Source organism: Blastocystis sp. subtype 4 (genome assembly GCF_000743755.1).
Source record: "Blastocystis sp. subtype 4 strain WR1 chromosome Unknown seqid_0082, whole genome shotgun sequence".
NCBI lineage: Eukaryota > Bigyra > Opalinata > Blastocystidae > Blastocystis > Blastocystis sp. subtype 4.
In genome coordinates this window covers 23,862-34,119 of record NW_014569465.1, presented here as the reverse complement: position 1 = coordinate 34,119, position 10,258 = coordinate 23,862, and the positions used below count along the sequence as shown (strand labels likewise).

At 41.1% G+C, this 10,258-nt stretch overlaps 6 protein-coding genes across 6 annotated transcripts in view; 4 read left to right on the top strand and 2 right to left on the bottom strand.

Annotated features, from left to right (window-relative positions):
* Positions 1 to 714, bottom strand: part of JH06_5183 (hypothetical protein) — a gene marked incomplete at both ends in the record, with an annotated part of 3,140 nt that extends 2,426 nt beyond the window's left edge. Inside the window, 4 exons of the mRNA XM_014672639.1 lie at positions 21 to 305; positions 336 to 441; positions 475 to 612; positions 646 to 714. Of these exons, the coding sequence (XP_014528125.1) occupies positions 21 to 305; positions 336 to 441; positions 475 to 612; positions 646 to 714 (598 nt within the window). The remainder of the gene's footprint in view (positions 1 to 20; positions 306 to 335; positions 442 to 474; positions 613 to 645) is intronic.
* Positions 715 to 1,217: 503 nt separating this feature from the next.
* Positions 1,218 to 3,058, top strand: JH06_5182 (hypothetical protein; the record flags this gene model as incomplete). The annotated part of the gene is made up of 3 exons (XM_014672638.1): positions 1,218 to 1,317; positions 1,351 to 1,460; positions 1,493 to 3,058. The coding sequence occupies 3 exons, from the start codon at positions 1,218 to 1,220 to the stop codon at positions 3,056 to 3,058; spliced, it is 1,776 nt and encodes a 591-aa protein (XP_014528124.1).
* Positions 3,059 to 3,109: 51 nt separating this feature from the next.
* JH06_1912 (bromodomain containing protein) lies at positions 3,110 to 3,827 on the top strand (the record flags this gene model as incomplete). Its single annotated transcript, XM_014672586.1, has 5 exons — positions 3,110 to 3,182; positions 3,215 to 3,306; positions 3,338 to 3,504; positions 3,584 to 3,701; positions 3,732 to 3,827. 5 exons carry the CDS (start codon positions 3,110 to 3,112, stop codon positions 3,825 to 3,827), a joined length of 546 nt encoding a protein of 181 aa, XP_014528072.1.
* Positions 3,828 to 3,849: 22 nt separating this feature from the next.
* On the bottom strand, positions 3,850 to 4,785 carry JH06_1913 (s-adenosyl-methyltransferase; the record flags this gene model as incomplete). Its single annotated transcript, XM_014672587.1, is given in 4 exon segments — positions 3,850 to 3,963; positions 3,994 to 4,032; positions 4,057 to 4,746; positions 4,759 to 4,785. The coding sequence occupies 4 exon segments, from the start codon at positions 4,783 to 4,785 to the stop codon at positions 3,850 to 3,852; spliced, it is 870 nt and encodes a 289-aa protein (XP_014528073.1).
* Positions 4,786 to 4,917: 132 nt separating this feature from the next.
* Positions 4,918 to 5,752, top strand: JH06_1914 (phosphoserine phosphatase; the record flags this gene model as incomplete). Its single annotated transcript, XM_014672588.1, is given in 4 exon segments — positions 4,918 to 5,135; positions 5,153 to 5,345; positions 5,376 to 5,524; positions 5,554 to 5,752. 4 exon segments carry the CDS (start codon positions 4,918 to 4,920, stop codon positions 5,750 to 5,752), a joined length of 759 nt encoding a protein of 252 aa, XP_014528074.1.
* A 752-nt stretch (positions 5,753 to 6,504) lies between these two features.
* Positions 6,505 to 7,880, top strand: JH06_1915 (ubiquitin carboxyl-terminal hydrolase 24-like protein; the record flags this gene model as incomplete). The annotated part of the gene is made up of 5 exons (XM_014672589.1): positions 6,505 to 6,849; positions 6,878 to 7,303; positions 7,333 to 7,407; positions 7,437 to 7,679; positions 7,710 to 7,880. 5 exons carry the CDS (start codon positions 6,505 to 6,507, stop codon positions 7,878 to 7,880), a joined length of 1,260 nt encoding a protein of 419 aa, XP_014528075.1.
* Between the last annotated feature and the right edge of the window lie 2,378 nt (positions 7,881 to 10,258).

Here is a 10,258-nt window from a genome sequence, read left to right as displayed (position 1 = left end):
CAACTCCTGGAATAATGAACAGATTAGTTGAAGAAGTTTATTCCGAACAGACTCAGGATAATCAAAGTCCTGTAACAGTGATAGAAGGTGATAGAGGGAACTGGACAAATCACTACTGCAACGAAGAGATCTCTCTAAGAGATCGAGACGATTACACTCCACACTGATACCAACTAACTGAGATATGTTCTGTTTGCTGAGTGACTGAGAGAAAATGAAATTCATTATGTGAAGAACACCTTCAGGAATCTCTGAGTCTTCGATTTGGGCTTTTCGCGATTCTCTGTATTCATCGATACAAGTGTCTATTGTTTATTCTTTTCGCACAATTCTACTGATCATAGCTCGCACATACAGAGAATCTTCGTTCAAGTCAAAGTGATTTCCTGATTGTAATGCATAGGTCAGAGAGTTATAGTAGTCCTGCATATGAAAATAACACTAACGATCAAAACAACTCTTCTCACTTCATACCTTCGAAATTAGATAGTTTACAGAATATTGCAATTCAGTAGATATGTTTGCAGGAGTATCAATGAGAATCTGTAAGTATTGGGTAATATCAGGCCACGACACATCAATAATCTTCAAAAGCTGGGAAATCACAATTGACTAGATATAAATAGACAAGGACCAACTTCCAACCGAAATACTCTCTTCCCACCCTTCAAGCATTGTAAAGAGACCTGAAATATTCACAGATGATTCTTGCATTCTTATTAATATTGAATTTGATAGAACAAGGTCCAGTCAAAAGGAATATGGAATCACTTTTGTGACGAAAACAATGTTAAAAGTGTATATGGACATTGAAAAACAAAAAGATGGAGTTTGAATGAGAATGAATTCGACAACTGCAATTGTCTGTTTTCATGGATATGAAGTTAAAAGACCCTGATAACGAATATCAAGGTGATAAAATGATATTGAAGTATAAGAAGAATGGAGTTCAAACCAAATATGCATGATTGAATCGATTTATTGGATGAACTATTTTCTAGCCAATTATATGTTGCTTCAACAATTCGTTTTATGAAGAATCCAAGAATAGGGCCCAAATCTGAACTCGCATGTCCAATTCATGAAACAAGCCCAAAAACTAAATGTAAGGATGTCGTGAATTTGAAATTGAATGTGTTACATGGAGGAGATTGTGATTGTTGCGTGGATGAATGCTTATCTTTGTGTATAGTGATCACAGGAAAACACTGAGTATCATGGCTACAAAGAACACGATGAGTGATAGAAACCTGGTATCAAAGGGTACATCATCTGATGATACTCCTACTCCTGGTTTTGTTCTGAAGGAACTTGTGAGTAGGTTTTGAGGTTCGTCTTGATGATGAATAGATTCGACATGGGGTGGACAGCAGAAGTGCAAAGACTTGGTTGGTTTGTTGCTTCCTCGTCTGAAGAAGTCGGATCCGAATGTGAAGCTGAAGGCTCTTAAAATTATCAATGTAGGAGTTGTGTGGATGTATGTGAGAGCTAGTATTTGATTGTGAATGGTCGTGTTGATTTCCAGCGAGAGATGAGTGCTCATCATCAGTTGATTCGTGACTGTTTCAATTTTACTGGTCCTCTGGATCCCTTGAAGGGCGATGCTGTGTATGTTGCCATTCAGTCAACTGCTCGTGAGACGGTAGACAATCTGTTTAATGAGACGCTTCGCAACCGTAATGATACAGTTCGACCTGTGGATTCGTTTGCTGGTGCTTCTGTGGGTAGTGCGGCTCCAACAGCTGTGAAGGGAATTGGAGGTGGTTCCCGTGCTCCTCCTGCTCCTAAGGATGATTGGTTGAATCGTGCTCGTGGTACTTTTGGAGGTGCAGCACAACCTGCTCAACCTGCTCAACCCGCTTCTATCTATCAGTCTGCTCAGCCACCTCAACCCGCTCAACCTGCAATGACAGGTCGTTATGGTGCTCCTGCTGTGCAACCAGCTCAACCTGCTCAACCAGTTCAGCCTGCAGCTCCTGCTCCTGCAGCTAGTGGCTTCTTCAATCGTAAGCCTGCTGCTCCGGTTCCAGCCCCAGCTCCTGCACCTGTGTACACACCTCCTGTGATCAAAGCAGGTTCTGCTGTAACAGATGGTAGTTATGAGCGTAAGTTGGTGGAGGAATTGTGTACGCCTCAGGGAATGCGTCCAGAACCTCCTAAGGATAAGCTGACTCGTTTTGCGAATGCCTGTCAGACACTGGATGCAACAGTGGTGGGTCCAATTCTGTTGGGTAAGCTGAGTGATAAGAACTGGAAGGTGGTGATGAAGGCTCTGTACACGATTCAGGAGGTTTTGAGTACTCCCAACACTGATGGATTCCTGACCTACTTCTCACAGAACACAGAGGAGTTGCAGATGCTGGGTAACTATCCCCATCCTATGGTGAAGAAACTGGCTGCAACTGTGTTTGATACGCTCAATCGGATCCAGTCAGGAGATCAGGGCGAAGAAGTGCAAGAGTCTTCTGGATTTGCTCCTGCTCCTGCAGCTCCTGTCGCCACAGCCCAACCTGCTGGTGACTTTGACTTCTTCACAGCTCCTGCCGCAGCTCCTGCCGCACCTGCTGCTGCTGCTCCTACTCCTACTCCTGCTCCCGCTGCTGCTGATCCCTTCTCCTTCAACACTGCGAGTTCTCTGGACGATGCCTTTGCTTTCTCGCAACCTGCCGCTGCTGCTGCTGCTTCAAGCAATGATCCATTCAATGTGAACTTTGCTGGAGCAGCCGATATCAACTCTGCATTCCAGGGTCTGGCTCCCTCGAAGCCTGTGAAGGCTGCTGCTCCTGCTACAAAGCCTGCCTCTTTCCTGGACATGTACTCAACTCCTAGTACTCAGTCTGCTCCCGCTGCTTCCAGTGGTTACGACTTTTTCTCCACTCCTGCTCCTCAAGCTGCTCCCCAGCCCGCTCCTCAGCCCACGAACTATGGCATGCCTCAGCAACCAATGAACTATGGAATGGCTCCTCAGCCCACTCAACCGATGAACTACGGAATGCCTCAGCAACCTGCCCAACAGCCCGCCAACCAGGCGATGAACTTTGATTTCTTTGGAATGTAATGAGTTATATTGTTTTTGCTTGTTCTTTGTTTGTTAGAACATTATTCTACGATGACAGAGGAACAGAACCCGTTATTGTTGTGTAAGGAACTCCTCGTTAATTTATCCACGTTACCAGAAGCGGGTGAGACGTTCGTAGGGTACTATCAAGGATAGAACCTTTTTTGAGTCCTGTTCCATGGAAAGAGTGGAACCTACTTGATTATCCACAGATTGTGAAACAACCAATGGATTTGGGGACTGTGAGAGTAATTCCATAACAGAGATCTCATTTAGTAGAGTAAACTAGAAAAGGATGAGTACAAAGATATTTATGCATTTGCAGCGGATGTGCGTCTGATTTGGTCCAATTGCGTGTTGTACAATCCCGAAGGAACAGATATTCGTATTGTATGTCAGAAAATATCTCAGAAATTTGAGGAACGATTCGAGAATCTGTTAAGCAAATGTGAGGTTATTGTCGGAGGATGATAATTAGTGCCTGAGGAGTACAAGTGGTACCTTGTTATCTTTTCTCAGGTATAGAGAACCAACACTTGAAGAGAAAGAAAACTTTTCGAACAACTTTGCTCAGTTGAGCGATGACCAACTAGCGTATATTGTATCGATTCTCCAGAACGAATGTCCATTGAGTCTAGTGGAAGTATTGATAAGGAAGGAGAGTAATGTGTAGTCGGAGGATGTGCTGGATATCAAAGTGGACGCAATCATTCCACCTGTATTTCATAAACTGTATCATTATCAAACGGAAAAGATCAATGGTCTTTGAATTGTTTGTTTACTAAGTAGTTTCAAGAAACAGTCAATCTGCGCTGAATTGCATATAACAAAGCACTTCGGGATCGATTGTTCGTAGCAACCTCATTCTCTGAAGGGGGAATAAGTTTGGAAGTGAGAATAGTAAACTAGGTTTTATGTTCTCCAATCATCCCTACGGACTGATCTTCGAGTGTGTGTTGCTTTCTCCATTCTGACTGTGCATCAAGATACCTTCGTACCCACATCTTCAAGCGTCGAACTTCAAGACTCTGGAAGCACAATGCAACAAATACTCCACCTCGCTCCAATACAAATGGAAGAGAACTCATGAAGGCATCCACATGTTTGAATTCATCATTGACAGCAATCCGAAGTGCTTGAAATAAGCCTGTACATGGTGTTTTGGATCCCTTTCGGTTCCCAAGGTGGTGATTTAAAAACATAGCTAATTCGGTTGTTGTTGTGAAGGGACCCTTGGATTGTCTGTGGGCTACTATTGCGTTGCCAATATGTCGACTCGTTCGCAAGGATTCCCCTGAGTATTCGGCAAAGATGGCTGCCAAAGACTGAGCATCTAGGCCATTAACTAAATCAGATGCCGTGATTCCCGACGATTGGTCATAACGCATGTCAAGGGGACCTTCTAGAAGAAAGCTGAAACCTCGTTCAGCTTCATCCACATGAACACTATTGAAACCGAGATCGAGGAGAATTCCATTCGCTTTCTGTGACTGAAGAATCTTACCAATCTCAGCATAGGAATCCGTGACGACCTTCACACGATCCCCATAACTCTGCAACCGATACATCAATTCGTCATGCATCTGGAAATAACAAAGATGAGAAAGAGAGTCCAACAATAGGATCGCGGTCAATACACAGTAAATGCGAAGTAGGAAAGGAAGTGAGAATAGCTTTGGAGTGACCTCCTAAACCGGCACATCCGTCAACAAATAAGGGAGATCCATGATTTGGTATTACCGCTTTTCCCAAATACTCAATCACCTAGCAGTGAACACTCTAAACAAGAATAACCTCTTTTACCATGACAGCTTGATGAATTCGGGTTGAATTCATTGTGTGTCAAGTGGAAAATGCAGATGTATTGTCGTCAAGTGTGCCAAATTTATCGTGGAAGTGCCAAAATTGAAGGAGGCTTCTCGGTAAATAAGGCAGTGATGCTATTGCGCAAAGCAGATGCAATTGTGATGGATGTTGATAGCACGATTATTCGAAAGGAGGGGATTGACATGTTAGCTCAGTATTTACATAAGGAGTCTGAAATAAGGGCGTTGAAAGGAAAGTTGGTGCATCGACTGTTTTTCTGAATTCTAGGATCATTGCTGGAGAGATTAGCTATGAGGAATTCACAAGCAATTCATTGTCCATCTTAAAGCCGTCTAGACAGATTTGCGAAGATTGTCTCACCCAGTTTCCTTATGAAATCTGTGACAAGGCGCCTGAATTTATTGAGGCATGCAAAAACATGGGAAAACGAGTATACTTAGCATCAGGCGGATATGTGCAAGTAGGATTGTGGAAATCAATTGATTGCTAGATGATAGAGCCATTGATGAAGATCTTAAATCTCCCATTGTCCCATCTCTTTGCTATTCCGCTTATCTTTGATGATGCTGGAGAATACGCTGGTTTTGATATAAGTGCAGACACAGCCGACATGAATGGAAAAGCAGTGGTTATTGAAAAGTGCATATAGATTCTTGTCTTAATTGTAGAATCCGAAGATCTCTTCCTGGTGGTACTGGAATCGTAGTAAACATTGGTGATGGTATTCTAGATGCCAATGCCTATCCGTCTTCTGATGCATTTATTGGTTATACAGGTGTTACTCACAAAGTGAAAGCGTTAGAAAAAGCAATGATGTATGTTTCTAGTTATCAGGATCTTCTGAAGATCTTAACAGATTCTGAATGAACTGTACCTTTTTCATAATGTTTCTTTAAGTAATTTTAAAATGACAGACTATGATTCGCTGCATTCAATTCTTTATGAATGTCTTTAAAGTCGTTTCTCAATGATGACAACGCGAATTCCATCAAGTTGGTGTTGTTTCTTTGATAGATGGTAGATCTGTAACGGCAACTCTTGGCTTGTCAAAGTGTGTCCAGATCTGTTGTATAATAGAGTGTGTAAGTCAAATAGAATGGTTTTTAGTTAGATTATTCTTGTCTTGACAATCCTTGGCATCCCTTTCGTAGCATTTCCACTCATTGGTTTCTTTTCGTTAAGGTTAACTAACAGAGTCTATTTCGGTATCATATCCTCTAGTGATGTTCATTGTTATGTTCCCTAATTGAACTATCGTGGTTGGAGACATTTTTGTCTATATTTGGCAATATTTTCTTTCATTTTTATTCCTTCTTTTCCCCATATTGCTATTAGTTGTTTGTGTTGTATTCTTTTCTTGGTCACTGAAAGCTATTTATATGTAATTACGGATCGTGTGTATGATACTTTGATGAGTGTTGATGAACTTGGTGACTCTTCTCGGCTTAGTTGATTAGTAGATCTCAATACTCTTGCTCGGTATTCACTGGAACATCGTATTCCTATTCGTTTCTTTTGCATCTGTTTGTTCCAAGTTGTTGTCACATTTTCATTATAATGTGTTTTGTAGTGGTATTCGGATGAACAGAGATGAAGTTTGTTTCCATTCTCATTTAGCAATGGAGAAATCTGTGAAGATTTCGAATCCTTGGATTTCAAAGGGTACAAAACACTTATTTGGCGATAGTTGTTCTTCTCCTGTGAATTCCAATCCTAACGTTCTTAGTGTTCAGGATACTGGAGTACAGAAGGATTTGTTTATCCATTCAACTGCGAAGGTCGGAGAAACGGTGAGTGAAAGTGATCTTTATCTGATTCGCGTCTTTTTGGAGTCTTTCCAATCTCAGATACAGCAAATGACCGATGAAGATGGAAAGATGATAGATTCAAGTGTGTTGGATGGATTTGCAACAATTGGTTTTGTGAATGAAGGAAATTACTGTTACCAAAATAGTATCCTACAGGTATTTATTTTTCTTGCATTGAATGTAGTGTCTTCTTCACACTCCTTCTTTCTTTTCGCTCCTAAAGGCTCTGTTCCTCAAGTTTGGGGCTGTCGATAATCCTAGGACTCCCTTTTTGACACTACTATTACGAATAGTGGAGTGTATGAAACAGGCTCATGCCGATTTGACCAGTCGCTATGCAGCTTGCTTGCATCTTCAAGAGTTGCGTGAGCTTATTGCTGTGAAGAACTGTATGTTTGCAGAGGAGCAGTCCGATATTCATGAATTCTTTCTATACATCCTTACCGAATTATCAACGGAGTTGTCGATTCTTACTCCAGAGGAAACAACTAGTTCAGGTGAGCAAGATTGGGAGGAGGTTGGAAGTGGTGGTCGACGCCTGGTAATCAATGAAGCTCGGATGGATGAAGGGATTCTCACATCCCTCTTTGAAACGCAGTTACGAAAGCAGGTAAGAATAGAGTAATTATTGTTATGTAGTCAAGTCTATATCGTAAGAAGCAACGTGTTGAACAGCAGTCCTTCGCCACCTTATCGTTACCAATAATTGGAGAAGTAGGATTGTTTGATAATCCTCATTCCAGATCCGTTCCGTTAATGATGCTTTGACCTGTTTCCTTTCAGGGGAGCCTGGTTCTGGTAAAGGGATCTACCGAATCGAGCGGACTCCTCCCTATCTGGTGCTTCATCTGTTGCGTTTCAGTTATGATCGTGTCAAAAAGATGCCTTTCAAGATAACAAAGCGAATAGTCTTTAGCAGAGAACTCTCACTGGATGCCTATAATATGGCCAGTGCTGTGGATTATCGACATTATGAGCTCTATGCCGTAGGAATGGACACACAATGAAACGAATAGGTGATTACACACTTAGGACCCAATGTTACAAATGGACATTATGTAGCTTTTTGTCAAGGACCTGAACAGAATCAGTGGTTCCGTTGTGACGATGAGAAAATTCGCGATGTTAGTTACCAGGAAGTGATGCATTCTGAACCTTATATGCTATTTTATCGTGGAGTGAAGTAATGCTTGAAATTCTTGTTATATCAACCATTTGAGGAAGAATTGATTCTCGTTGTCACTTTAGCAACACGACAACCAAGAAGGATCCCGCACTTACAAATTGTTTGTCCTTGAGAAATGAATAATGAAAATCCACCGTCAACGACGTGGTCTCAACGTCATCCCAATGAAGCCTCCATTTTTGTCTAATTATCTATAGGTGTATAATGTACAATCAGATCCAGCCTATAGAAGTGGCTGGGATCACTCTTATGTGCCTCCTCCAAGAGTGGTTCAACCACTCCAGGAAGAATCTAATCCAACAGGGCCCACAGAAACAGTTGACCAAACGATGATCCCTGCTGAGACAACTCCCAATCCCGTATCTTCAGAGGAATTGTTATTTCAGGGAAATGATAGACAGGATTATGCAAACATCCAGGACTATCCCTTCACTACAACACCTAATCAACTAGCAACACAGACTACAACATATACAGTTTCCGAAACAACAATGGAGGATTCTGCCCACCTCTTATTTGATGAGATCTCATTGTTACAGATAGCTGGAGAAATCACTGAAGTGGAAGCAGTAGAACTGAGGAATATGGTTATGCAGGGTGATAGCCGTGTTCATGAGGCACTACGACAGCATTCATTGTAAGGATTAGGATGAGTACTAATGATAGAGGGAATAGTAATGAACTTATCTACCTCTTGCATCGCAATGACAATCGACTAAATTTGCTTCTGCGAAGAGATGAAGAATATGCGACATACATTCAATCTGAATCGTACGTTCCAACAACCACAAATCAAGTTTCGACCGTAGTGACAGAAGAGAGTGTATGGAATCCTGGATGTGAAGAGGCTACAGCAGCGGCAGCCTATGCTACATATACACCACGCGTTCGTGACACCCTTCCACATTTGTTCTATTGTGATGGGGATCTGTGCGGTCTTATCATGAAACGAACTCAAACAAAGGTATTCTTCAAGAAATGGAAGCACTGCATCTTTGTAGTCAAACCCCAGTTCTTGTTGCTCTATGCTTCTGTGGAAGATTGGAAACAAAACCGAGGTGTATATTGGCAAAAACAGTTGCATCCTGGAATTGTACTTAATTGGATCCATTCCTATTCTAGATGGTCACACCTATCCTTACAAAACACCACGATGATACAGTTATCTACACTATTGAGTTGAGAGAGAATAGTCTCATTCAATCAGCAAATTACCAAGAATTCAATCCCAGAATGAAATGTAATTTAGATAATGGCATATTAGAATAGCTCACGGAATAGTATTGCTTGGTTCGTCGTACTGTGAAGTAGTAAATGCGATCAAACAGAAACTTGAAGAATATGTGCAAGCTTTAAGAAACCCTCCGAATCAAACTACTTAGTGTTCTTTGTTACCAAACCAATTGGATATCAATGAATTGCTTATTCCAATTGATACAATTTCTTTCTTTTGACATAACCCTGCCTAATCTTTTTTCTGTTCCAGTACTGTTTTCACTGAACTGATTCATTGAGGTGTTCTAAGATAATTCATGGATGTAGTTTGTACAATTGTCGTGTTTCGTTTCTGGATGAATCACAGGATCATTTGTCAGTATGATAAAGAATGAGGATCCGGTTTCTCGATTCTTTGTTAGCATTTGTTTGATATTGGAGCAACTCTGTTATTTGATTATTGCAGTATTCCGAAAACAGTATAATGAAGCGAAGTATATTCATAAACACTATGTTTGATGTAAGACTGGGACTTGAAGTTTGTAGAATGATATTTTAATGTCTACGTTTGAAAATCAAAGAATAGCATCCATTTCAAACAGGAATTCGATGATGGTAGAGTTGGCGTGTTGATCCGAATATAGGTCGAGTCTATTGACACTGCAATAAATAGACCATTGTATCTTGTTCCAAGTGCAAATGAGGAGAGTCTCTTCCAGTATGGAATGTGGTTAGGGATTCAGATAGCAATAATTGTATCCTTATTATGGATTCATGAGATCAATAGGATAATGAAAATCGCATCAAAACGGTAACCGAATTGGAATTCCAAGAAACAAAGCATTACTCCTTCACACCTCATTGTTCTCTTGTAAGCTACCGCCGAGGCAGACGAATCGAAGTGCCAAATAAATCAGAGTTCACAATTCATATCAAAGAATATGCACCATGTGTGTTTTCATATTATCGAGAACTCAACGCTATTTCTGTAAGTTCCATTGTAGCTTGTTTTGAGTCCTTCTGGAAACCGAAGGCGATGAATCAGAAGCAGTACTTTTTACTGATTCGGATTGATCATCGAAAAAAGAACAATTTGTTGAGTATGATGCGCTCGTTGTTGACAGTAGGAATCTATATAGAGAATGAATTACAGTATCGTCGTTT